This window comes from Doryrhamphus excisus, chromosome 4, assembly GCF_030265055.1.
Source record: "Doryrhamphus excisus isolate RoL2022-K1 chromosome 4, RoL_Dexc_1.0, whole genome shotgun sequence".
NCBI lineage: Eukaryota > Metazoa > Chordata > Actinopteri > Syngnathiformes > Syngnathidae > Doryrhamphus > Doryrhamphus excisus.
This window is the reverse complement of record NC_080469.1, coordinates 14,856,946-14,883,614: the sequence shown is the minus strand read 5'-3', so window position 1 is coordinate 14,883,614 and position 26,669 is coordinate 14,856,946. Positions and strand designations below refer to the sequence as shown.

Below are 26,669 nucleotides of genomic sequence, written 5' to 3'. Positions count from 1 at the left end.
ACTCTCATTCATACCTGTCGCCAATTAACCTAGCATGTTTTTGGAATGTGGGAGGAAACCGGAGTACCCGGAGAAAACCCACGCATGCACGGGGAGAACATGCAAACTCCACACAGAGATGGCCGAGGGTTAAACCAAATTATATATTTAATTTTTCTAATTTAGGTGCATGGAAATATACTGACGAAGTAATTTTAGTGATTGCTCACAGGCACTTTACCGATTGTAAATCTGTGCCGCGATACAAGCTGTACACTGACTTTTCTAAGTTATATCTTTCTGTAGTATTAAATACTGTAATAAAAATGGTGATTGATGCATTGCATGTGGTGTTGTAGAAGTGCTCTTAGTAATAAATATAATATATCAAATATTACAAGTTTGCAATTTAGTTTTTGGTAAAAAAAAAAAAAAAGTTTTTCATGTTTTATGGTTGGAGTAATAATTGTATGATTGTCGGCAATGATGCGATCATGCAGTGGCTCTAACATGAGTAGCTTCTTTCCTAACTTCCTTTTCCCTACCTCCACACAGACATCACGCACACACATACCTGAGTCAACGTTACCACACATACAAGAGGAAGAAACGCACGTCCTTACATAGAAAAAGAGCGTCCGGTGCGTCACCACCACGGACTGGTAGAAAAAAACACCGCTTAGCCATTGCGGCTTCATTTAAACCACCTCAGTCAAATGGAATAAAAGTGACAATGGAATACCTCCGGGGGAACATCTTCTTTGCGCTGATTGTCATTAGTAAGTATGCAACGCTTTTCAGTTTGCTTCTGTGGGGAGGGAATTCCCATATGTTGTTCTTTTAAGGATAACTGATAGAATATGATCTTTTTATTAAAGGGCTTAGCTGCCGCAGCAAGTGTGGGATCGCGATAAATTGGCAATTAACGCAAATAAAATTCCAACCGAACTACAACTGCGTAGAAGTGAAGTAAATGGTAACTGTAGCAAAACCTCCTCCGTATAACATAATAAATCCACATAAAAGTGACATTAAAGTAGGCATGTTGATCTGAGCGGGCGTGGTTGTGCAAGTGAACACTCACATTCCAAGTACCGAGCTTCTGTGTGCCTGTTTGGACTTGTGTGGCTCTCATAGGACTCAGTCAGATTTCATGTCCCAAGGGAAGATTTCTACAACAGTTTTGCCTGTATGTGAACATATTGACCCCCTGATTATTTCTTGTCGGGCTTTTTTTGTTGTTAAGTGTTGCCTTGCCACCATGAGTCAAAGTGATGTGCTGGTTGAAGCATTCATGATTCAGCCTCCAAAGAACTCCCTTTTATTTGAGTTTACTTTAGTCAGACTGGCATCACATGCACTTGTGCTTAGTATCTCTAACTGACAACAAAAACCCTTGCATGTGATGCATAAGCCTTGTATATCAGCAGACACAAGATGATAATGCTCTGTTTTGATTGACGGCATTAGAATATAACCATAATATTAGAAATGCGCCGCACTGTAAACAGCAACCACAACAGTAAACATTCATTCATTCATTCATTTTCTACCGCTTTTCCTCACGACGGTCGCGGGGGTGCTGGAGCCTATCCCAGCTGTCTTCGGACGAGAGGCGGGGTACACCCTGGACTGGTCGCCAGCCAATCACAGGGCACATATAGACAAACAACCATTCACACTCACATTCATACCTATGGACAATTTGGAGTCGCCAATTAACCTAGCATGTTTTTGGAATGTGGGAGGAAACCGGAGTACCCGGAGAAAACCCACGCATGCACAGGGAGAACATGCAAACTCCACACAGAGATGGCCGAGGGTGGAATTGAACCCTGGTCTCCTAGCTGTGAGGTCTGCGCGCTAACCACTCATCCGCCGTGCCGCCCAACAGTAAACATAATGAGTTTTATTGTGCAGGATTTACTGTAATTCTATTCAAATTCTGACCTGGAGAGAAACCAGCTCATAAACGTGTCTCGAAGACTGTTAATATTAAGATAATGCCGATCTATGAGTGATGATATCCATTTTCATTGCAATGTCTGTCCTTCCAGCAGCTGACAGAATCAACCTCTCCGACTCCTTCAACGTGGGCACTTCAGGTGCTAAGATTTTCAGCGGCTCACCGGTGGAGGAGTTTGGCTACACAGTCCAGCAGGCTACCAACCACGAGGGCAAATGGTGAAAATAATTCACAGATTTTTCTTTGAATGAAATGTCCTGACTTCCTTGTGTTACACAACTGTTGTTGGGAATGTGGAGGATTTAGATTAGCAGCAGTCCAGTTAGTGTGGGATCAGTCTGCACACACTGATTCATCGTCTGGAGGAGTGTCCTGTTTGCTTTAACTTGAGTGTTAAGCGTCTGAGACAGCTGACGTAACCACTGTTTAGTCCAGCGATGTGATTTTCTTTTTGCTGCCGTAAACCAAAGTACTGCGATATGCATGAATGAGTATTATAATAATGTTGTCTGTAGGCTCCTGGTTGGTGCTCCTTGGAGTGGTTTCCCTCAAAACAGGAAAGGGGATTTGTACAAATGTCCCGTGTCAGGGTCCAGAACCAACTGTGACAAGCTTAACCTTCAAGGTGAAGTGTGGCTTCCTTGTTACTTTTTAACCTCGACCTCACTGCATACTCGCTGTGCTTATCGTGTCCCTTATCTTACAACCCATACTAGATTTGGCTGGTTTAACTCTTGCTTAATATTTATTCAAATGAAATGAGCTTCAATCTAATAGTGAGTTTATTGTCTTTGAATTGCTAATATTCCCACAGATTCAGTCAATATTCCAGATGTGAGAAATATCAACATCAACATGTCTCTGGGTTTGACCCTGTCACGCATGCCTGCTGTCAACGGTTTGATGGTACTTATCTACCTACCGACTTATCTACCTATCTATATTCATTCATTTTCTATGATGCTTGTCTTCATTAGGGTCAAAGGGTTATGCTGGAGTCTATCCCAGGATACACCCTTGGGCATTCACTTTCAAAATAAACAAATAGATGGGCATTTTTTATATAAATGTATTGAGCTATTTGAATTCCACTATTATAGTCACTATGTTAACATGATTATAGCAGCTAAGTAACGGCATCAGCGAATGTGAGCAGTCAACTCTACTGCCTCCTGTTTCACGTTTCAGCCACAGAGAAAGTTTTTAATTAGTTTTTGCAAATGTAAGATCCGGTTTTCTTGAAAAACCTGATTAAAATTGTCATCTGTCTTTGTGGTCCAGATGTGCGGTCCTCTGTGGGCACAGCAGTGCGGCGATCAGAACTACTATCCTGGACTGTGTGCAAGACTGAGCCCCCTTCTTCAACCTCAACCTGCCTTCGCTCCTGCTGTCCAGAGTAAGTCATCATGTCTGCTAATTGCATTTTTAAAAATGGTTGATGATTACAGTTAGATCATTGTTCCTTACATTGCTTATCATTTGCTACCTCTGCAGCATGTGGAGGACCGATGGACATTGTGATTGTATTGGACGGCTCTAACAGTATCTACCCTTGGGCTCCAATGAGGGATTTCCTTCAGAAACTCATACCAACGCTCGAAATCGGTCCCCAAAACACCCAGGTGATGCTCCGTTTTAAAATTCACATTATTTGCTTCAATGGTGCCATTTTAATAATAATAATAATAATACATTTTATTTAAAAGCGCCTTTCAGGACACCCAAGGTCGCTGTACAGAAGATAAGAACACCAATATAAAATACAAGATAAAAGACAACAAACAATAAATAAAAGCATACAAGAAATCGGGATAGGGGGGACCATGTGAAACTGTTAGAGGGAATAGGCAAGTTTGAACAGATGGGTTTTGAGTTGAGATTTGAAAATGGGAAGGGTGGCAGAGTTACGGAGGTCAGGTGGCAATAAGTTCCAGAGTTGGGAAGCAGAGCGGCTGAAAGCTCTGCTCCCCATAGTGCTAAGGCGTGCAGAGGGAACAGTGAGATGGATGGAGGAGGAAGATCTGAGGGAACGGGATGGCTTAAGAGTGTGGATGAGGTCAGAGAGGTAAGGGGGGGCAAGGTTATGGATGGACTTGAAGGTGTACAGGAGGATTTTGTAGGTGATTCTTTGTGTCACGGGGAGCCAGTGGAGTTGCTGCAGGATGGGGGTGATGTGGTGGAATGAGGGGGTCCTGGTGATGATCCGGGCAGCAGAGTTCTGAACCAGTTGAAGTTTATGGAGGGATTTGTGAGGGAGGCCGAAGAGGAGAGCGTTACAATAGTCAATGCGGGAAGTGACAAGGCTATGGACGAGGATGGCGGTGGTGTGGGGGGTGAGGGAGGGGCGTAGACGATTAATGGAGCGCAGATGAAAGTAAGCAGACCTGGTGACGTTATTGATGTGAGATTGAAAAGATAGATTTTGCCTTTTGTGCTTCATCATGTGTTTCTCATGTGGCCAGGTCAGCGTCATTCAGTATGCTGTTGAATCCAAGTTTGAATTCACGCTGAGCCAGTACAAAACCAAAGAGGAGGTCCTGAATGCGGCGTCCAAAGTCACACAAATGCAAGGTTCCTCCACCAATACGTTTCATGCCATTCAATATGCCAGGTTGGTATTGCACTATGACCTTTATATGTGCACATATGTTACTTATTATATCCCATGTTGACCCGAATATAAGACGACTCTTTCTTGAAAAAGTTAGATCGTAATAAAAGGGATCTGAACTCCTATCTTGCTAACAACCTTGGAGACACTTTTTTCCAGTGGGTCTCTGCATCACCACTGCATCTCTCTGGGTCACTGGAGTGTGTGAGTGACAGTAAGAAAAACCCTGACTGCTTTGACACTAACTGTTGAGTTCCATGTATACATTTCTCGACCCCAAAATCTACTTTTACTGTATATTCGGGTCAATACGGTAATTGTAACCAGGACTTAGGTTGCTTATGTGTCTTTTGTGTCTATTCCTTAAGTCAGTGGGGTTTCAACCCGACTAACGGGGCCCGACCGGGTGCCTCTAAGGTGATGGTGGTTGTCACTGACGGTGAGTCACATGACAAGGCTTTCAGGGATGCGATCATCGCTGAATGTGAAAAGCAAGGAATCACCCGCTTTGGTATTGCTGTAAGTGTAATGAATTGTATTGTTTTAGCACAGATGTCTAAAGCCATGTTTTGACCAGTGGTTTACCATTTATTTTGCTTTCTCATGGAAAAACAAACCCTATGTAGCCCTACCTACACTGTTAGTATGGTGAAAAGTGTTATTCTGGTGCTCTTTACAAGTGGAGACAATAGGAACACTGAAAGTCCTGTACAGAACTACAGTATACTGCTGGTGGAAACAGTTTTTACCTGTTCATAATAATGGCTTCATTCAGATTGAATAATAATAATAGTGATGAGCTATCTGACGTTTACTTAACATTCCATTCCTCCCAGGTCCTGGGTTACTACACCAGAAACAACATTGACACAGAAAACCTCATTAAAGAAATCAAATCCATTGCCAGCGTACCCACAGAAAATTACTTCTTCAACGTATCTGAAGAAGCAGCCCTCTCCACCATTGCTGGAACGTTGGGCAACCGTATCTTCAACATAGAAGGTACACATTATTTCCTGTGTTGTTGTGTAATTTAATCCACATAAACGTGAGTACATACAACGCTAAGTCATCCAGGCAGGTCTCTACACGATTGTCAGCGCCTGCCATTCACTCTTTCATGACGGTATTCCCTAGGCACTGGAAAGGGGGGTGATAACTTCAAGATGGAGATGTCCCAAGTGGGCTTCAGTGCTCACTACTCCAGCAAAAGGGTAAGGAGATTAATATCATGACTTTTATTAGCTATTATGGCATCTTGTAGAACCCAAAACTATGTGATGTATGGTTGTAACAATTGGTTGGGTAAGCATACATTGAAATACCTATGTACATTCTGGCATTAGCCGTGTGTCAGTGGGAACATTTCTTTTACGTTTTTCAAGCTTTCACATATTTAACATACGCTTTAAAATATTTAATACAGAGCAACAATTCAGTGTAGAGCTGCAACAAATTAATCAAATTGGTTCAATTATCCAATTAATCAACAACTATTTTAGTGTTTGAGTCAGTATTAGTGATTCAAAATTTAAATATCCCCAGTTTTTTGTCAATATTAATTCAAACAGACTGATTATCTTTGTGTTTTAGTCAAAACGAGGTACTCACACACATCAACTTTGACTTTGGGAATCTATATTTTTGCCTCTTTTCTGATATGTAGCATACCAGACCACTAACTAACTGTGCTTGGTTTGTATTAATTTGGTCTGTTTATGGTCTAACCAATGATGCAATTAATCTAAACAAGATTCTGACTAATAAACTAAGAAAACAATTGTTAGTTGCAGCTCTAATTCAGTGCATTAATAAACATATATTATATCAGCTGCTTCTGGAGTTAAATTAGTTAAATCATTATTAACTCATTCGCTACCAAAGATGTATTTTTTGTGCGAGTGGCACAAAAAGGTGATGATGCAACTCTGCAATAGAAGAGGTCATGTTTTGATGCAGTTTTCGACCACTAGGTGGCAGAAGTGCATTTTATAAGAACTCGGCCTGCATCTCTCCCATTGAAATACAGTATATGCTGCACAGAAACCAGGAAATGAAAAGCCATTTCTCCGTGTTGTGTAAAGGAGCTTATGCATTGAAGGGAAATTTTAATGCACGCACACACAGTTCAGCTACAAATATGAAAATTGTAAATAGTTTGGGGCGTTATATTTGATGTTCCTGGAAAACAACCATTTTTTGTGTCGTTCGGAGTGTCCCTGAGTGCATCTTGCGTTCCTGTAATGAGAATGCGGAAGTGTTGTTCCCAGGATAAATTGGAATTAAATAAATTAACGATTGCTGATAACGTGTTATTTTTGAAAACCCTAATATTTTTATAACCATTTTTTTGCCAAAACATGAAATGCCAAGTAGTTCAACAACGCCAATGCTGGTTGTATTGCCCCACATTTTGCCTCTTTTGCTTCAAGGCACAATTAACAAGCTATTGATTCCACATAATTAACAGATTTCTTTGCAACTGATTATTTGTCTCACTGATAAGCAATTTTCACAGAATGCTTCTGCTTCAATTTATTCTTTCAGGATATGATGCTGCTGGGAGCAGTGGGAGCATATGGTTGGACTGGGACTGTTGTCCACCAAACAGGCTCTAAAATGAATGTTCTACCTGTCACAGCCTTTGAGGCAACACTTCAAGACAGAAACAGCAGTTCACTACTGGGTATTTCCTATTGCATTGTTATCATGTTGAAATACAGTATACAGTAGTATAGTACAATGCATGAACCTTGACTTTTCCTCTTTGCAGGTTACTCTGTCAGCACACTGAGTGGTGGCACTACTGAATATTTTGTAGCTGGTGCACCACGCTCCAATCACTCCGGACAAGTCATCGTCTACAGCTTCAATGCGCAGGAGCAATTCACTATTATCGATTCAGAGAGAGGAAAGCAGGTATTTCCGTAAATACAAATATTTCATACATGTCAACTTAGTGTGACACGTTGACTCCTTGCTCTTCTAGATTGGGTCTTACTTTGGCAGCGTCCTGTGCTCTGTGGACGTGGACAAAGATGGAGTGACGGACCTCCTTCTGGTTGGGGCACCCATGTTTATGAGCGAGCTGAAGAGAGAGCAAGGTCGTGTTTACCTCTTCTCCGTTACCAAGGTAAACTTGTATAAACTGTATAACTGAGAACCACTGAACTCTTAACCCTACATCTGCATTGCCACCATGTGGCTACCTGCTATACAGGATATAAAAATTAGAACACATACAGTACATTATACTTACATACTTGGTTGTAAATTATTTTTGTGGTAACCTCCTTGGGTTGTCCCTATATTGTATATTTGACTAAACTTTAAGTCTATTCCTGTGTTATGATCTGAAGGGTATCCTGAATGAGCAAGGGTTCCTTAAAGGCTCGTCTCCAATTGAGAATGCACGTTTTGGGATGGCTGTGTCCGTCATTCCCGACCTGGACCTTGATGGTTACAGTGATGTTGTTGTTGGAGCGCCCCTAGAGGATAAAGGAAGAGGCGTCATCTACATCTACAATGGCAGGAAGAAGACGTTAAACAGACAGTTTTCTCAGGTAGACATTTAGAGTCCTAGAGAAGACAACATTCTAATATGAGACCACCCTTGTTTCTTCAATTTATTGACCCATGGTAAAACTAAACGTACATTTAGCAACTTCATGGTTTTCTTGATAATAACCAAAATCACTCAAGGGTGGTCTCATATTCTGTTCTACGACTCTAACTACAGGTTTAAAAAATTGAAACCATTATAATCCTTTCTGCTATTTTTATTGGTTGCTTCATCCTTTTCCAGAGAATATCCGGCTCCAGTATGGATCCTCAAGTGAAACTTTTTGGGAGATCCCTAGATAGCTCCAAAGACCTGAATGACGACACACTTCCTGACATCTCAGTGGGTGCATATGGTAAAGTGGTGCAGCTCTGGTGAGTTCATTACTTGTTTGACTCACTCACTTTGTATCAAGCTTACGGTTTTTAATTGTCTTGCAGGTCCCGAGGTGTCGCCTCAGTCTCAGCTGGTGCTACTTTTAAACCTGAGAAAATCAACATTTTCAGCAAAACTTGTGATGTTAGTGGACGCAAGATGTCGTGTTTCAATACCAACCTCTGTTTCAACGCAATATTCAGGCCCAAGAAACCCATTGGACCCATTGGTAAATCCCGTCAGCGTCCCATTCATCCTCTTCATGCTCAGACTGAGGTGTTGATGTATTCAAAAGTAATGACAGAATCTCGGGTTTCTGTTCTATTTTCTCTTCCTTTTTAGATATTTCCTACACCTTGATTCTGGACGCTGATTTGCAGGCATCTCGTGTGACTTCAAGAGGACTCTTCATGAAAAATAATGAGCGTTTCATTTTGGGGAAAGCAACGATATCATCTACACCGCTGTGTCAAGACTACCAAGTCTATGTACAGGTAATTGAGGGGTGACGGCGATGGCAAGGATGGAAAATGGTAATGGTTTAATTTCATTTGAACATGCATCAGGTTACAATTGAGTGCATCACATAATCAATTCAAATATGTGTTCAAAATTGAACATCTTGTGATATAAGAAAGTTATGTATTTGTCCTGGCTGCTCAGTACAACATGGCAGTTGTACAGTTTACACCAGTATAGCAGTTAAGATTAATAAAAAGTCATATAGCAGTGCCTTTACAGTTAAGAAAGGTTGTATGATGACTAAAAAGCATCCCCTTTTATGGGGAATTATCAAGTTTGACTGAATAACTGCCACCATATTCATCTACATGACTATTTGATGGGTTACAAAATAAACCCCATGATATGATTTATTTCCCATCAGGAGACCCCAGATTTTGTCAATTCTCTCAGTTTGAAAGTGGACATCGAGCAGCAGAATCCAGACGCTAACCCTGTCCTCGACATCGATTCCTCCACCGCCTGGGAGTTCTTTGTAAGTTGACTGCTATTTTTGCTCCGAGGCTTCATTTGAGTTAATAGTTATTTTGCAGGCACATGTAAAATGACATAGTCTGACGGTTACAATCTTCAAGTGCCGGAATGAGTCACGCAATTGTTCAGCTTCAACCACAAGCACGTGTAGTGCTCTTTATACTACAGTACAGTATGGTACAGAAGTGAGTACTCCCCTCACATTTCTGCAAAGATTTTATTATAGCTTTTCATGGGAGGGCAACATATTTTTAAAAATCTATTTTTAACTGCACACATATAATAATAGTTTAGAACGGAGAGGGTTTTAGAGGGGTAAGATATCTCCTGCCTGGTTTGTCTTCTGTTTGGTGAATTTATTTATATTATGCTTTGGTCTGCAACAACATGGAAATAATCAGCACAATCAACTCATTTTACACATAAATGTAATATTCATTCATTTTCTACCACTTATCCTCACGAGGGTCACGGGTTTGCTGGAGCCTATCCCAGCTGTCTTTGGGTGAGAGGCGGGGTACACCCTGGACTGGTTGCCAGCCAATCACAGGGCACATATAGACAAACAACCATTCACACTCACATTCATACCTATGGACAATTTGGAGTCGCCAATTAACCTAGCATGTTTTTGGAATGTGGGAGGAAACCGGAGTACCCGGAGAAAACCCACACATGCACGGGGAGAACATGCAAACTCCACACAGAGATGGCCGAGGTTGGAATTGAACTTGTCTCCTAGCTGTAAGGTGCGCGCTAACCACTCATCCGCCGTGCAGCCCCATAAATGTAATAATTATAAATAATTCTGACAACGAAGGCACATAACATATAGAAGAACAATAAGAACACATAGAGAGCAATAAGGAAAATGTATGAGGCTTATGCTTATTACTGAGCCAAATGAGCACTATAGCATGAGATTATGAACCAAGCAAAAATGCACAGCAGCACAGAGTGCACGTTATTAAACTTCACTTCTGTGCATTGATATACAGGATTAACATTTGTGTACAAAAGAAGAAAATCATACACATATGTAGTAAGTCTCTATAAGTGTCGCACATGGTGTGTTCAAGGACTGCCGAAGAAGACACCTTTTGTGGTTCTTCACGTGTGGCGTTCCAGCGCATTATGTAAATGTCACTGAATCAAGCCATTTTAAAATTTTTATTCACATATCCCACTTTGGGAACCTCAGCACTAGAACATCACAGTTTGCTTCTATGATGTAATCATAAAGCTGGTGACACCTTGCACCCCTCCACCTTCTGTTTGCTTTGCTCCACAGATGCTCAGTAGAGTTTAGGGGTTTAATTCCATCACCTTTACGCTACTTGTATCAAAGTTTTGTTTCTTCAGGGTTGTCCCATAAAAATATAATATTTGCAGAAGAGTGTACTCACTTTTGTAACATACTGTATGCTATTCATACATACAGTAGATAGTGTAGATAGACTTTACAGGGGAAAGTATGAAAATATGGAGGAAAAATATGACCTTTGGACATGTTTTGTTGTGTTTCAGATCCCTTTCACTAAAGACTGTGGCTCTGATGAAATATGCGTCAGTGATCTGGTGCTGAGTGTGAATACCAACACAAAAGGCTCCAGGTCAGAATTACACATTTAGACAATTACATCACTTTGGGTTGTTTCATCTTTCACAGGTTGTAAAGCCCTGACCACTTGGTTCATTTCTAACAATATTTCATGTAACTGTGAGAGTTAGTTACTGTAAGTATTTTATATATTTATATTGTGTGCATATTTATGGTTGTGGCTAGTCAGACGAGAAGGTCTCACTTTCCCGTGCAGTCGTTTATAAAAAGTTTTATTTACTTTTATTTACTACATATTTACATTTCATGGGTGTCTAACAGTGTCTAAAGTCTAAATATACACCCAAAATTCAAAAGTTTTCATCAGGGATGTAATAGTAAACTGCACCTAAAAGTTTTGAAGGTAGATGTGTAGATTTAGTCATAGGAAAGGCATTCTAATACAATATGTCAGGATTGCTGTATATTAAAAATATGTTGTTATAATGGGAGTCAGTGGGGCTACAATCGGGACCAGAAGGTACAGAGTGTATGCAAATATACATATTTCTTGTTTTCTACACCTTGTACAGGAAGGAATTGTGGAATTTATAAAATAAAATCCTTAATTAATGTCACTTAAAACTGACCTACACATTGAAAACAATCAACTAGAATGTACACAATTGGACCCCAAGGTGCCTCGATTTAGGACAAGAATCCCCAAAATGCGCCTGTACATGAACCCATTTTATGCCATTTTCATTTCTACAATCCGCCAGTTATCCCAAAATAACATGAGCTCCTCTGTTTGTAGCTCAGCTCCTTTTCTGGTCAGCGCCAATACGCGCGAGCTGTCGTTTGAGGTGACGGTGAAGAACAAAAAAGAAAATGCTTATAACACTCGGGTGTTGGCCACATATTCTGGCAACCTCTTCTACTCCTCTGTATTTCCGCCTGTAAGTAAGCTCTTTTTTTACAGTCTTATTCATTTACAAATAGAAATAAGATTGCTCCTCTTATACAGACTGATGGAGTGAAATGCACATCGACTCAAGAGCAAACTGTTGCTTGCCAAATAGGATACCCAGCCTTGAAAAAGGACCAAGAGGTGACTGCTGGAAAACTGCTTGTTTGTGCTTCTTTGCTTAAGCATATGATGTTTTTTTCCACAGATGAAATTTCAGCTCAATTTCGAATATAACCTCAATTATCCGTTAAATCGAGCTAAGGTCAAGTTTGAGGCTAAAAGGTAAATACATTATCGGCAATGATTGGTAAGATAATAATGTTCCATTGGGATTGGTCAGTAAAGACATGCTATGTTGTCTTCTTTCCATCTTTTCAGTGACAGCCAAGAGCAGGTAACCACAGACAACCAAGTGGAAGTGTCCATTCCTCTCAAATATGACGTCGGGATTGTTTTATCCAGGTGAGGGTTATTAAATAGTGGTTTCGGTATTTCTACATGCGGGGGAAATTCCAAAAATTATACCCCTTACATCCCTCTTACATATTTCAACGACAAAAATATGTTTCATTCTAAAAGTACTGCTATTAAATATTTCTATAATAATAAAATAATAATATATAATATAATATATAATAAAAATAATAATTAATAACTCTAACCACAAGTACTTTCACTATCATATAAAAGTAGCACTGTGAAATGGTGGCAATTTTTCATCAGATTGATCACAGTTTTCAAATCAATTAATCATGCTTAATCACCATGTCTGAAATATGCCAAATTTTACAGTATTTTATACTGAAAGTTAAATGAAAGGGCAGGATTATATATATATATTTGGTGCCAAATTAACTGAAAATTTCAATCAAGTTAAGAGATGGTGCACATGTCTAAAAATCTTTTTACCGAACACTGGTTTATTTAATAGCAGAATATTTGAATCAGTCATGAATTGTGTTATTATGAGCAATCAGGAGTTGCGTTCAAAGACCACCTGTGATGAAGTTAAATTTTTTTGAGTGAATTTACGTGCATACTTGCAGCAATGCAGCAAATTGTAATTCTGCTTTGAGAGTTACAAAGTGAGTGAAACAAATACAAACTAATATTTTTGCATTTCTGTTTATTTAGACCAAACATACATGATTACTGAATACATTGTTGTGATGTTCGGAATGTCCGTGAATGCATCTCACGGTCTGTTGCGTGACAACGGGGAAGTGTTGTTGCAGTGGCGAATGGACTAGACACATGTTTGTTTGGAGTTGGAGATATATATATATGGTGTTGGAATTGATCAACTGCTGTTGATGTATTCAGGTTTGTGTTGTGTTTGAGTTTGTGTGACTGTGCAGAGCTATACTGGGCCGCCGAGAGCCGTGGCTTTGCCATGATGCGTATGTGTTAATTACACAAAAAAAATTGGTAGACCTACAAAAAAGATCTACAGATCCTGCATAAACCTTTTACTAATAATGATTCTAAGTGTTTCTCTAGTGAAACAAAATGTATCAATGTGTTTTTTAATTGAATGTTTTATTCTTCTCTCCAGGAAATCAAATATCAACTTCTACGTGGCCAATTCAACGACTGCGCCGGTAACAATGCTGAAAACACTCGATGACATTGGACCTGAGTTTAACTTTACTGTGAAGGTGCAGTAAATTAACATTGCAAATTTCTTCACCGTTTTGACCATTGGATTTAAACTTAATGACTCATTTTAAAGATTTCTACCGGCAACTTTCCCGTCAGTCTACTGTATTTGACCATCTCTCTGCCAATGACCACCAAGGGCGGAAACCCACTCCTCTATCTTACCAGTGTGGACACGCAAGCTGTGAGTAGCCATCATGCCCAACACCAGGAAGTCTAACATGAGGATAAATACCGGAAACGTTATTCAGTTAACAGTTTGGTCTTCTATAGCCGTGCCCCTCATAACCCACCTACCCCCCGCTATAATTAGAGCATTTCCTGTAAAGATATTTCTTCCATGACATTAAGAGGTGGCATTTCATAAAACACTACCTGTTCATGTGCAGGGAGGTTCTATCAGCTGTGATTCCAGCAGCCTGGTGGACCCACTGAAGATCGGGGTCAAAAACAACCAAGTATCTTTCACTGAAGAGAGTCTCAGAGGCATTCAGAAGCTGGTTGGTCTCTTTTCATTTGTTAAAATAGCAAAACCTTGGCAGCACCATCACTGAGTATTTGTTATGTTTCCTGACAGGACTGCCAGAGTGCAAAGTGTGAACAAATCAAATGTCTCCTTAAAGACACAGAGGTCACAAGCGACTACTACGTGAAAGTCAAAACAAGGATTTGGAGTGGGACGTTTAATAAGGTATTCACTATAATAAGCTTTCCATTGTGTTTTAACAACCGATGCATTTTCACGTGACAATGTGTGTGCAGGTCGTCTACCAAACCACCGAGCTCATCTCCACTGTTGATGTGGAGACCTCCAACCCTGATTTACTCATCGTCCGCCTCAAAGAGCTGCCGGTAAAGTCACATAGTTATACCATCATAAATAAACGAATGACAAGGAGGAAGAGTCTTTGAATCTGGTTGCATAACAGGTGGTGGTTACAGTCAGTAAACCAGGAGAGAAGGGTGACGTTCCAGTAGGAGTTATAGTGGGCAGTGTCATCGCTGGACTGGTGCTACTGGGACTGGCTGTCGCGCTACTGTGGAAGGTCAGCTCCAGTCTATACTCATGTATATTTCATGCGACTGTACACACACATTTGCCATTTGTGGATAGTGACTCTCACTGTGGTTTGCTGGAGTCCAAAAGCTTTAGAAATGGCTTTTTCTAGTCTAATAGATCTCAATTTATCACACAGGGCCATGAAGGTTTGTCAGCCAATTTGTCGTTAATCTGTTATTTCATTGTTATTATTATTAGGTTGGTAGGTTTGTTAGTTAGTCGTGACCGAATCAATGAGTTAGTCGGGTAGGCACTCGTTAGTGAGTCATTGTTAATCAGTCGGTTACATAATTGGTTATGTCAGATGGACAGATTAACTGGATCAGTTAATCTGGTCATCTGTCAGTTTGTTTGTCAGTCACTTGGTCAGTCAGTCACTCTGTGAATCAGTTAGTCACTCAGTTAGCAGTCCCTTTTTAGTCGCTCACTTAGTAATTCACTGTTAATAAGTCAGTTAACTTGATTGCTTAGTTGGTTTGTCTTGTAGTCAATAATTTAGTTAGCCTGATGGTCTGTTAGTTTGTCAGTTAATTATGTTGTTAGTTGGTTTTCAATCAGTTAGTTATGAGCTAACTATTTTATGCAGCCAGCAGTTAATTTATCAGTAATTTTGGGAATTGGCCACTCATCTCAGGTGTACCTAATGTTGTGTTATTTGAGTGGATATTCGGTTCATGTGTTGAATGTTGAATCTGTGTATTTTGTTTCCCCCAGTTTGGCTTTTTCAAAAGGAAATACCAGCAGCTGAAGAAAGAAGACGATGAGCAGAGCCACGCTCACGAGGACGGAGTGTTGTGAGCTTTAACGACAAGACTCCACTCTAATATGTGCGCGTTTTGCACACACTGGTACTTTTTCCACAGGTTCTATCGGGTATAGGTGTACTTACCCACGGATGCGCTCGTTTTCCAATATAACTGGGATTTGGACCTTTAGCCCTTTTGCACAATTACTGACTTTGAATAATTACAGATATTTGGCTTCCTTTTTCAAAACCTTTGTACAACATATGATGAGGTAGCTATTTCTTTTCCAAGGCTCAGTTAACAGCAGTGAGTGAACTACTGACATGACGAATGACACTCAGGGCTTTTTGCTATTTTGACATTGAATTAGCAGTGCAAATGCAAAAGGGAGCAAAGATGTGGAATGTGTGTTTTTTTTTTTGTTTCTTTATGTTTGTATTGTACGTACTGTAATTTAAAATTAAGGGGGATGGGAATTATGTCTGTGAGATTTAAAGGCAGTGATATTTTTTTATTGATATTTTGGTAGCATTTATTTTGAGCTGCAAACAGTTTAAAAGCTGAGTAAGTTGCTGGTCATTACAATCCAAATGACCATATATACATATATCATGAGCAAACCTTTAAGGCCAGTCGAAAAATCGCAGAAATTTACATTTTGCACTGTTGGATATTAAAGAGGTTCCAAGTTGAGCTTTAAAATGCGAAAAGAAGAAATGGGAGTGTGACAGATCATCTTTTTGAGGAAGCAATTTATTGCAAACAACCTTTAAACTGAACCAGTGTGTTTAAGACCATAGCTCAAAGAACCCAAAACTGTGGTGAGACCAGCGATGTTGTTTGGTCTGGAGACAGTGCCACTGAGGAAACGACAGGAAGCAGAACTGGAGGTAGCACAGATGAGGATGCTGAGGTTCTCATCGGGAGTGACCAGGATGGATAGGATCAGGAACGAGTACATCAGAGGGACATTACATGTTAGAGGCCTTGGAGATAAAGTCCGAGAGGGCAGACTGAGATTGTTGGGACATGTCCAGAGGAAATATAGTCACTATATTGGTAGAAGGATGCTGCGTTTAGAGCTGCCAGGTATGAGGCGTAGAGGAAGACCAAAGAGGAGATTTATGGATGTAGTGAAGGAGGACATGAGGGTAGTTGGTGTGAGAGAGACAGATACAGAAGACAAGGTTGATGTAAGCGATTGATTTGCTGTGGGACTTTTATTTCATAACCCTCAAGTTCTTTTAAGACCTTCAAATGACTGTCTTTGTCACAATCCGCAAGCTAGCCTGTGTGACAGTTTAGTTGGTTTCTACTTCTATGCCTTGGTTCCTGTTTCATGCTCTTTGGTAGCGTTTCCTGTTTTGTCTGCCTGCTTTGCTTTTCCCTTTTCACTCGCACCTGTTGCTATTTGTGTTCCCCTCCTATTTAGTTCAGGTGCGTTGCTCCCTAGTTTGTTGCTGCATTGTTTGTTGTAGCTCCCCACGCTACTCTTTGCTCATATCCTGCTGCTGTATATCATATCTGTATATATTAAAATAGACTTTTGATCTGCACTTGGGTCTCCTGCTCTCTGCATATTGGGGTCGTGTTGCAATGCCGAAGCCAAGACGTGACAGTCTTAGTGTGTCCAACCTCAGCAGCAGGCCTTACTTATGCATCTCAACAATCCAAGAGAAAGCTTTTTTGCTAATATTTTGTCTTTTAAAGGCTGTGGTCTTAAACATATGATCAGCTGATGAACATCCTATTTCACTTTAATGCTTCTTTGCAATGAATCGCTTACTCAAAACATTTTTTGTCTCGCTCCAATTTCTTCTTTTTGCATTTTGAAGCTCCCCTTAGAACCTCATTTTGGGCCAACAATGCAAAATGTAAATTCTTGCAATTTTTCAACCAGTGTTACACTTTTAATAACAAATGCATATCCCAGGGGTGTCCAGAGTGTAGCCCGGGGGCCATTTGTTGCCTTCAGTCTTTTCTAAACATATATTTAAGCACAGCCTTTGCCACTTATAACACAAAATTGTATTTTTTACTACACAGACTGATATTGCATTGTATTGCAATTAAATAAACAAGAGCTGAAGGACAACAAAGATGCCCCACCCCCACCAGCACACCCACCTTCAATGCTGAGTGTGGCATTTAGTGGAATAAGTTTGAATACCCCTGATTTAGACAAGAAGCAGATGACGAGATACCCCATTCTGATTGTATTGGCAGAGTTTTACCACAAGAGGGCAACATCTGTCTGGGTACTAAAGTGCAGGAAGCTCTAAATGACCTGATGGCCTTCCTCAACATTTTCTCTACAAACTTTGTATGACTCAACAGTTTATATGACTCATTTAATATTACATGTTCTTATTATTTTAGAGGAAGAACGTGTAAACACTATATAGACCAAGAACTTCATGATGCATTTTGTTTTACTGATAATGTGTCGGGTTTGCATCCATGACATTGGAATATTTGTAGCAATGTTTAAGATATGCCTTTATTCGTCCCTCAGTGGGGAAATTTGTAATTTTTTAGGAGTCTTGCATGTTGAGCACTTTCTGGATATGTGTGGATCCCTGATGAAATGACAGGCGAAAGAGGAAGATTAATGAAAGGTACACACAGAATGAGGATTGCTAGCTCTGCAATTGTAAATTAGGCAAAGTCAGTATACAGTACCTTTTAATTGCACTTTGTCCAAAAAAAGTAACCCCCCACTTTTCAAAAGTGTTTGACAGTATTTGTTTCTAATAGCTCGAAATAAAATCAATGCCTCCCACATCATTATATGAGGTATTTAATGAACAATACTATTATTATTGTGGCTATAGTTTGTAGTAATGACTAATAATTTGGTCACCTTAAATACTTTACAGCCGGTGATGCAATACTAAACATATTGATGAATGGCAGTTTCAATTCCCTTTTTAATCCCTGTTGAAGATATACAGTATAACACACATCCTGTAAAGTGATCCTGTGAGGCTTTTCTCCTCTGGAGGCCAAATGGTGCTTTCATGAGCAGCTGATGAGAGACACACAAACACAAACACACACACACACTATTTTCTATAGCCTAGAGTTCTTTGTGGAGGTTTTGTTGTTTTGATTACATTTTTGCTACTAAACTGCAAAGAGAAAGAAAGATGCAGACATTAAGAGAGGCAGCTTCATAATGTATTTATGAAAGTATTTTATAAAGTATTTTTGCCTGTGGTCGTACATTGTACATTGAGGTACATCACAGGTTTACACTTGCATTGTTCAACATCTCTGAAAAGGAGTCAGGAGAAGCAGATCTTATTTAATCCCACCCTGTATCTGTGTCCAATTTACTTTTTTTTAAATGCCCCCATTTTCAAATGGGGAGAGACGAGATTAGAGAATGTGTAACAATAGAAAGACGGTGTATGCACTGATGAAACACATAAATAAATACATACATTTTCAAGTAATCATAAAGGGAAAATGATGACACTAAGTAAAAATAAGGAATGACAAACTCAAAGACAGGAAAGGTCAATGTACACAAATACAGAAAAACAGTAGCTTTGTAAGTTGTGAATTCACTATGGTTATCTGACTTAATTGTGTGCATTTTTTAAAATAATGTTGGTAATGTTGATTTTTGAGGAGCATATCACTGCATGCTAAAAAAAAATAAAAATAAAGCGAAACTTTAAAAAAAGCAGTGTAATGGCAGCCCATGCAAAATACCATATTTGGTGACTTATGAATACATCTTGACTGACTTGAACACATGAATGAATGGTGCTGATGCTGGCTTGCACAAGTGTGTGTGTGTGTGTGTGTGTATGATGTGTTGACAGGATGCATTGTCAAATGAATGAAGAAAGGGATCACCAGAGGGGAGATGGAGAGGGATTACGCGCCGGTTGTCTGGCTGCCAGATCATCACCTCTCGTCTGCTTGGAAAAAAAAAGTCGCTTCAGAGTTCTGCAGAAGAGGTCGCACAAGGACTTCTGAAAGGTACAAGCTGTGCACCACTGTGTGCGTGTGTGAGTGTTTCAGAGAGAGAGAGGAGAGAGAGAGAGAGAGAGAGCTCCATTCAGTGAAATGCAACACCCGGCTTCGGAAACAGGTTTGATTATATTTAAAAAAAGCTTGACCCGGGAGAAAAACCCAAACAACTGTCTGTGCTAATATTAGATGCGTGCACGCCTGTGGAGCTGTGCACACAGGAACTAGTATTAGTGGTGCTATGAGATACACGAGATTTACACATTTGTCTGCAGTTGGTGGGGAAAAGAATATATCAGTTACTACCTGGAAGCACTCATAATATGAAGCACGGATGTGACATTAAAAAAAAACATTTTATTACTCCTGCCTGTAAATAAAAACATGAATATATTCTTTCTTTGCGGGAGAAAGTTGTATGTCACCTGACTGAGATTGAAAGAACTTTGCAAAGGGAGAGGAGAAGAAGGGAAAAAAACACATCTCCCCACCCCCACAGCAAAAAAGGAGACCGCCCACCAGAGACAGTCAACCCGAGACCCCTTATAGATTTAAAAAGAGAGGCTGCATTCTCAGACTGACACTTATTCAACAGTGCTACCTTAAGCAGATTACTTTTGCGCTGCCTAGCAGGGTCAAAATAGGCGCTTAGTTGCTGCTGCTGCTGCCGCCGCTTCTTCTTCTCCTCCTTCTCCTCCCCGTCTTCTCCATCATGTTTGGGATGCTGAAACATCATCTCCAGCCGGGCTTTTTCTTCTTCTTCATATGGTTCTGTCACCTTATGGAGCATCAAAAAGTTCAAGGTAAGCGGCACTAGTTGTCATTTTGGAGGGATTCTTATCCTTAATAGCTTCTGCCACCAACTTTTTGGGTTGTTTTTTTTTTTTAAACAGAAGATCTGAAACTTTTATAGCCTTCATTTTAATGACTAAAAAAGGGTCCATAAAACAGGTGTTTTTTTTGCATGGGAGAAGTTTTGTATAGTGCCCTCCCATGCACTTTATGTGTGTGTCAAACCTGGAAGTTTTTTTTTTTAGTGCATGGCTGTTTGTTTGTGTTATCTGAACAGAATGAAGGAATGTCCGAATTAGGAGTGATCCATTTTCAAGCATGCATGTTTATCATAAAGCTTTTGGTGCGCCCCAGACGCTGCGCTCTTTTTTGTGTGCTCTTATTTGGTGCTGCATTGTACGCGCTGTCACTCACACTTGAGACGAGCGTTCATCCAGTTCTGGCTCCCGCTCTTCCGAGTTTTAGGCGGCCACGGTGCAACCCTGCAGGTTATTTTGTGTGTTTTGTCGCAGCTGGTAACTGCTGGTTGCAGCAGGGCAAGAACGGGCGGTGCCAGGTGCTCTACATGCCCGGAATGAGCAGGGAGGAGTGCTGCAGGAGCGGAAGACTAGGAACATCCTGGACCGAGGAGGATGTCCCCAACAGCACGCTGTTTAGGTGGATGATCTTCAATGGCGGAGCTCCCAATTGCATACCTTGCAAAGGTGGAGGTGCACTCATTTTTTTCCTTTTTTGTTTCGACATCCCGTGCGTAAATTGTCGGTGCGCCTTTTTGTTGTCTTAATCGCGGCTGCTTGTGCTTGTAGAAACGTGCGATAATGTTGACTGCGGGCCGGGGAAGAGGTGTAAGATGAACCGGAGGAGTAAGCCGCGTTGCGTTTGCGCGCCGGACTGCTCCAACATCACATGGAAGGGACCCGTCTGCGGCTCGGACGGCAAGACGTACAAAGACGAGTGCGCCCTGCTCAAGGCTAAATGCAAAGCTCACCCGGATTTGGACGTGCAGTATCAAGGCAAATGCAAGAGTAAGTGGACTCACTCAAATATAACGAGCTTCATGTGATTATAGGACGTTTCATAAGTTCCGGTGTCCCTGCAGAAACGTGCCGTGACGTGCGGTGCCCCGGCAGCTCCACCTGCGTGGTGGACCAGACCAACAACGCCTATTGTGTCACGTGTAATCGGATTTGCCCCGAGGTGACGTCACCCGAACAGTACCTGTGTGGCAACGACGGGATCGTGTATGCCAGCGCGTGCCACCTGAGGCGGGCCACCTGCCTCCTGGGCCGCTCCATCGGGGTGGCTTACGAGGGCAAATGCATCAGTAAGTACACCCCTCTGTGACCACTCTCACAACCAGAGCCTATATAGTTTTATTTAAATAAAAAATAAAAAGCACATACACGATGGCGTCTAAAGTAGCATATTGTAGAAATAAAATTAAACAATAAATGAAAAATAGAGCAAAAGGGGAGAAAGGTGAAATGTTGATACAAATCTAACTGATAATAATAACAAGCTTTGTATTTACATATAAAATATAAAATATCAGTCTCCACTTGCATCCATTCATTTTTCAGTTAGGGCACCCCTTATAGGATACCCCATTTCACATGAATGGGAATGCCATTTGTGGCGCCCCCTATGGGTAATGTAACAATTCAACCCTGTTCATGCCGTATAATCAGTGTCACCATTTGGTCAAACATTGACCCTTTTGCGTGAAGTGCTTCAGAAGTAGAAGAGATCCAACGTGGGGCGTCCTCATTTTTTCACGACCCCAAAAAAAGGCCAATTGACCCAAACACACTTTATCACAAAATCCAGAGAACAAAACTAAATTGGAGGGGGTGGGAGCGGGAGGACAAACACAAATCAGACCACCAGTGTTTAACCATCCTGCCAAAAATACAAGTCCGACATACTTCATAAATAATTTCAGAATATAATAGCGTAGGAAGACGAGCTGGGTCTCATTTCATTCATTGATAAATGTCATAAAATCTACAAGCTGGCTGTTTTTTGACCATATAACTTGTTTATAAACATACAGATACTTACCCGTGTATAGATGTGAATAGTCATTAATGGATTACATCACTCAAAGCGACTAGGTCTCAGTAGAAAGGTCTTGCTTTGCCATGACGTTTCACCACAGCGGGCTTCTGTCATATTTCAAAATAAGAGTTCAGCTTATTTAGAACATGCTTGATAAAGTTATATTGAAGTATACTGCATGTTGCATTCACGGTTGACAGCTGATGACATATTAATAAAACTTATAAATAAATAGTGAACGATGCAGCACATTCTCAGGACTAACTCTTGACTTTTGAGTGTTTATTGTGCACTCTGCCAACATTCCACAAAGAGAAGGGGGTGGGGGGGTCTCGGGGATTGATAGACACTTTATTATTTCCTGATGTTGGCAGCACTTCCCCTTATTGGAGAGAGTGGAGGAACAGCAAAGCACAGTGCACTCAGAGGGATTTGTCTCCATGAGAGAGAGCAGCATATAGTGTGAAAAAAAAACGTAATTAAAGCATGACCAAACAGGATGTATTCCTACTTCCCCAAACAGTCATCTAATCCTGTTTGGACTGGAATCAAAGATCTCCCCTGACCCTCTCCTCTTCTTGCTCCGTCCTCCCAGAGGCCAAGTCATGCGAGGACATCCAGTGCAGCGCCGGCAAGAAGTGTCTGTGGGACGCCCGCATGAGTCGAGGACGCTGCTCGCTGTGCGACGAGACGTGTCCGGAGAGCCGGACGGATGAGGCGGTATGCGCCAGCGACAACACCACGTACCCCAGTGAATGTGCCATGAAGCAAGCCGCCTGCTCCATGGGGGTGCTGCTGGAGGTCAAACACTCGGGATCTTGCAACTGTAAGTAAATACGAGAAGAAAAATCCTCCCCCTCCACCCTTCCAAGGCAAAAGACAATATTCCATATTTGCTTAAAACCCCTTACTGAAACGCCCCCCCACCCCACTTGCCACCTTAATTTCCCAACGTTCCCAAACTCCCACCCCCAGACACACCACCAAGCAGCACAGCAAGCAGAAAGGACTTGGAATAGAATGGACTTGCATGATGTTGTCTTTGTTGTCGGCTTTTGCTTTTCTGTTGTTTTTTTTTTTGTGAGATTCCTCTGCAAAACATGAAGAAAGATTTGGAGGAGACATTGAGAGTTTGCAGTGGAACAATCCTTACTAAATGTATGAGTGATGTGCAGGAGCATGTTGCCTTAAATCTCATCATGGACTGTTTCCATGACATGCTTGTTAAATAACTAGGGATGGGCATAGTTGCGGCAGAGTTGTACACTCCGTTTTGACTCACTTGTTCATTCGTTGATTCTCAAACTGTGGTACGGGGTACCGCTGGTGGTATGTGGGCTTCATGTAGCGGTACCCAGGAACAGCAGACATTTTTTTCTAGCATACAACGCATGTAATTGACTCATTGTGGCGATGATGAGAAAAGCCCAAAACTGCTTTACCTTCAAAAACATACAAGCTACACTGTGATGGAACTTGCCCATCCCTAAGTGGTAACATCTTGTAAATCCCCCCTTGCTGGTGCATTTTGTGTTTTGCTGTAAATCAATCAGTTTCAATGCCAATTTTGTGAATACGTCGCCACCTTTTTAATTTATTCACATGATGGTGATTTTAACATTGGTGCCACGATCATTCAAGATGAACAGCGGTGGATTTTATAATCATGTTGACTACCTATCTGTAGAGCAGACATTTTTGGGGAGGAGAGTGGGTGGGAGGGTGGAGGTTTGACTGTCAAATTGAGCAACAGCCCGAAGGAAGTATCACATTTACATTCCATGTTGCTCCATAAAAATGTTAGAACCTCAATGTTAGGTTCTTTTTTTTGTGGCCTACCTTAAGGTATGCTATGACACCCAAGGGACCAACTTTATGATCACCTCATGGGCTAAATATTTCTCAATATTTGACATAGAAAGCTTGCAGAGCCACGTCCTCCTCTTATCATTCAAAACAAACAACAAAAAGCCCCATCTTTTATTGTTGTTGCTTTGCCTGTGTGTGTGCTTTTATTTTCTATTCTGTGTCCAAATGTAAAAAGAAAAATGTGTAAAAGAAAAGGAAATACCTCAGAGTTGTGTTAATGATCTTTGACCTGCTTGCCGAGGCCAGGTTGTGACACCTCCTCTGCTAACGACAAGAAAGCAGCATTTTTTTTTCCACAAATCCACCCAGATCCACTGGACAACCACCCACCCCACCCCCCCCAACCTGAACCTGACCCCACCTCCTCTGTGGCCCGTCCCATGCAGACACGCATACCTCCCATCCATTGCCACTTTTTCTTCTTTTATATTAAATCTGCATAATTGTGGATGCCACAATAATTGCCCCCACTTTTGTGATGTCTGTTGTGGTCCATATTCATACAACAGTTATATTCCCTCATATAGCCATCACAGAAGACACGGAGGAGGATGAGGAAGATGAAGACTACAAGGCCTATGTCCATTTATCTTCTATACTGGATGGATAAACACCCCCCCAACCCCTATACCATACCCCCTTCAGTATGTCCATACTGTACATTATGTGTATGCTTATTTATTTTTGAAACAAAAAGGAAGTATACATATAGTTCAGTCTGTTAGATGTTTATTTATACTTTTGTTGTGTTTTCTAATTTATACATTTATGTCAGGCTTACAATCTTACCACTCTCCCTTTTTTGTTGTTGTTTTTTTTTATCATGAAGAAATATATTTGTCCAAAGAGAAACAGTGTTATTTATTTGTCATGTTACCGTGTAAGTATAAGTCCTCTACAAGCTGTAAATCGCATTCCGCTTTCATTCAGCTGTAAAAACAAACAAAAAACAACAAAAAAAAACAACCTTGCTTGTTACTGTCAAATCTCTATCACAGATGTTTATGTCACACTTACGTAAATGCATGTTTAGCCTGTGTGTTTATTTATTGGGAATATATCAATCATTTTTTATGTACAGATGTGTTTCTGGTTTGTTTACAGATCACAATAACTGACCAAAGGGATTTTCTCAATGGTTTTTCACACACACAAAAAGGACGCGGCAGTAATTACAATGGAAGACTGTTTTTCAGTTCACTTTTAGGCCTTTTAGGTTTGTTGACTTTCTAAAGAAAAAAAAAAAGGTACGTTTGGGGATGATACTTGATGACTTTGGAAACAATGTGCCATTTAACATGTGTGTGCTGTTCTATTCTTTGCCAATGTTGCTCTTGCAGAGGTCAAATAGGATTAACTGCAGTATTCACCACTATATCACAGATCATCACTGTTTCTTTTTCTTTCTCTCTATCGCTCTCTCTCTCTTTCTGTCTGGTTGCATTTTTATTTTCAAAACATCACAAGAGAAATACAAAATTCTGTTATGAATATATAGTTTTGTATTTTTTATGTAAATGTCATATGTACATAACAAAGTTTGAGGGTATTTGTACAGATATGAAGAGTAAACAATAAAAGTTTTTTTTTCCTTATGCAGTTGACTCTGTTGACCTGTGGAGATGCATAAAAATGACTCCGGGGGTGGGGGGGTGGTAATGGTTGTACATATGTTATCCATAAGTATGAATGTGAGTGTGAATGGTTTTGCTTGGGAGAAACTTGGTTACGTTGCAGGTACACAGGGTTGTATTTTTTTGCCATGAAGTTGCATGACATGCGCGCCAGCAGTGTAGTCCATCAACAGTGACATTCCCCCCATTTCTGCCCATGAGCCAAGTTCTGGTGGGTTTTTGGTTTCGAGGAAAGTAGTTCCGGCTACTTGGTGGGGTCACTTACAGTAAGTAAAGCATTTTGCTTCTCAAAACAAAATGTGCTCAAAAGAGGAATATATTTGCATCACAAAACGGACAATTACTCTGGTATCACTGGACGTATGTCTTCCACAGTGCTTACGTGTGCGGATGATGGCGGGAGTGAAACTGAGAACTTGAGTGGAATTGTCACAAAATAAAATATCTTAAAAAGGGCCCAGACTTGTCATTATCTGGGCTGCAACAACAAAAATGTGTCTGGTTCGCTCTACATAGTCCATCACAAGAAGGAAACGTTGACTTCTTGTCATATTGGCGATAACATGGGAACCAGGATGAAGTGTAGTGCACAATTCAGCGAGGATGATTACATTCCTATATGCCCAGGACAGCGGAGGAAACATGCATTGAAGATGCTGTTCCAGCATCCCAGGTAAGACCTAGCTATACTAGCTAATTAGGTGCCACCTATTAGCACCTTATAGTAAACGCCAGCACCAGCCAGTAACGCTAGCTGACAGATGCCCATCTTCATTTGTGTCCCAACCACTCCTTCGAACCTTCATGATCCTCCTGTGATCATGTCGAAGTATCTTTGGGCAAGATACTGAATCCCCATGGGGATGTG

At 40.8% G+C, this 26,669-nt stretch overlaps 2 protein-coding genes across 5 annotated transcripts; both read left to right on the top strand.

Moving 5' to 3' along the window:
* The first annotated feature begins 522 nt into the window (after nucleotides 1–522).
* On the top strand, nucleotides 523–16,420 carry LOC131127924 (integrin alpha-2-like). 2 transcript variants are annotated; one of them, XM_058070285.1, is made up of 30 exons: nucleotides 523–758; nucleotides 2,040–2,163; nucleotides 2,461–2,570; nucleotides 2,760–2,851; nucleotides 3,227–3,341; nucleotides 3,440–3,567; nucleotides 4,408–4,556; nucleotides 4,925–5,075; nucleotides 5,393–5,558; nucleotides 5,694–5,770; nucleotides 7,104–7,242; nucleotides 7,330–7,475; nucleotides 7,546–7,689; nucleotides 7,916–8,119; nucleotides 8,362–8,492; nucleotides 8,559–8,722; nucleotides 8,836–8,987; nucleotides 9,380–9,490; nucleotides 11,017–11,102; nucleotides 11,847–11,988; nucleotides 12,057–12,140; nucleotides 12,205–12,281; nucleotides 12,378–12,461; nucleotides 13,555–13,657; nucleotides 13,732–13,842; nucleotides 14,048–14,158; nucleotides 14,236–14,349; nucleotides 14,421–14,510; nucleotides 14,588–14,704; nucleotides 15,433–16,420. In XM_058070285.1, exons 1-30 carry the CDS (start codon nucleotides 713–715, stop codon nucleotides 15,514–15,516), a joined length of 3,552 nt encoding a protein of 1,183 aa, XP_057926268.1. In that variant the 5' UTR covers nucleotides 523–712; the 3' UTR covers nucleotides 15,517–16,420. The 2 variants fall into 2 exon arrangements, with proteins under 2 accessions (XP_057926268.1, XP_057926267.1); XM_058070284.1 differs by having other exon boundaries at nucleotides 2,037–2,163.
* A 2,764-nt stretch (nucleotides 16,421–19,184) lies between these two features.
* On the top strand, nucleotides 19,185–25,758 carry fsta (follistatin a). Of its 3 annotated transcripts, none has more exons than XM_058070292.1 (6): nucleotides 19,185–20,251; nucleotides 20,753–20,950; nucleotides 21,047–21,265; nucleotides 21,340–21,564; nucleotides 22,894–23,124; nucleotides 25,272–25,758. In XM_058070292.1, exons 1-6 carry the CDS (start codon nucleotides 20,161–20,163, stop codon nucleotides 25,283–25,285), a joined length of 978 nt encoding a protein of 325 aa, XP_057926275.1. In that variant the 5' UTR covers nucleotides 19,185–20,160; the 3' UTR covers nucleotides 25,286–25,758. The 3 variants fall into 3 exon arrangements, with proteins under 3 accessions (XP_057926275.1, XP_057926272.1, XP_057926273.1); XM_058070289.1 differs by having other exon boundaries at nucleotides 19,186–20,251; nucleotides 24,695–25,758; XM_058070290.1 differs by having other exon boundaries at nucleotides 19,250–20,251; nucleotides 20,753–20,944; nucleotides 24,695–25,758.
* The last annotated feature ends 911 nt before the right edge of the window (nucleotides 25,759–26,669 follow it).

Bases quoted from the DNA above. Each gene is read 5' to 3' on its own strand.
- fsta (XM_058070289.1), top strand. From the start codon at position 20,161: ATGTTTGGGATGCTGAAACATCATCTCCAGCCGGGCTTTTTCTTCTTC. The intron at 21,266-21,339 runs GTAAGTGGACTC...GTGTCCCTGCAG, and splicing joins GTATCAAGGCAAATGCAAGA to AAACGTGCCGTGACGTGCGG. The intron at 21,565-22,893 runs GTAAGTACACCC...CCGTCCTCCCAG, and splicing joins TTACGAGGGCAAATGCATCA to AGGCCAAGTCATGCGAGGAC.
- LOC131127924 (XM_058070284.1), top strand. From the start codon at position 713: ATGGAATACCTCCGGGGGAACATCTTCTTTGCGCTGATTGTCATTA. The intron at 7,690-7,915 runs GTAAACTTGTAT...TATGATCTGAAG, and splicing joins ACCTCTTCTCCGTTACCAAG to GGTATCCTGAATGAGCAAGG. The intron at 12,282-12,377 runs GTAAATACATTA...CCATCTTTTCAG, and splicing joins GTCAAGTTTGAGGCTAAAAG to TGACAGCCAAGAGCAGGTAA.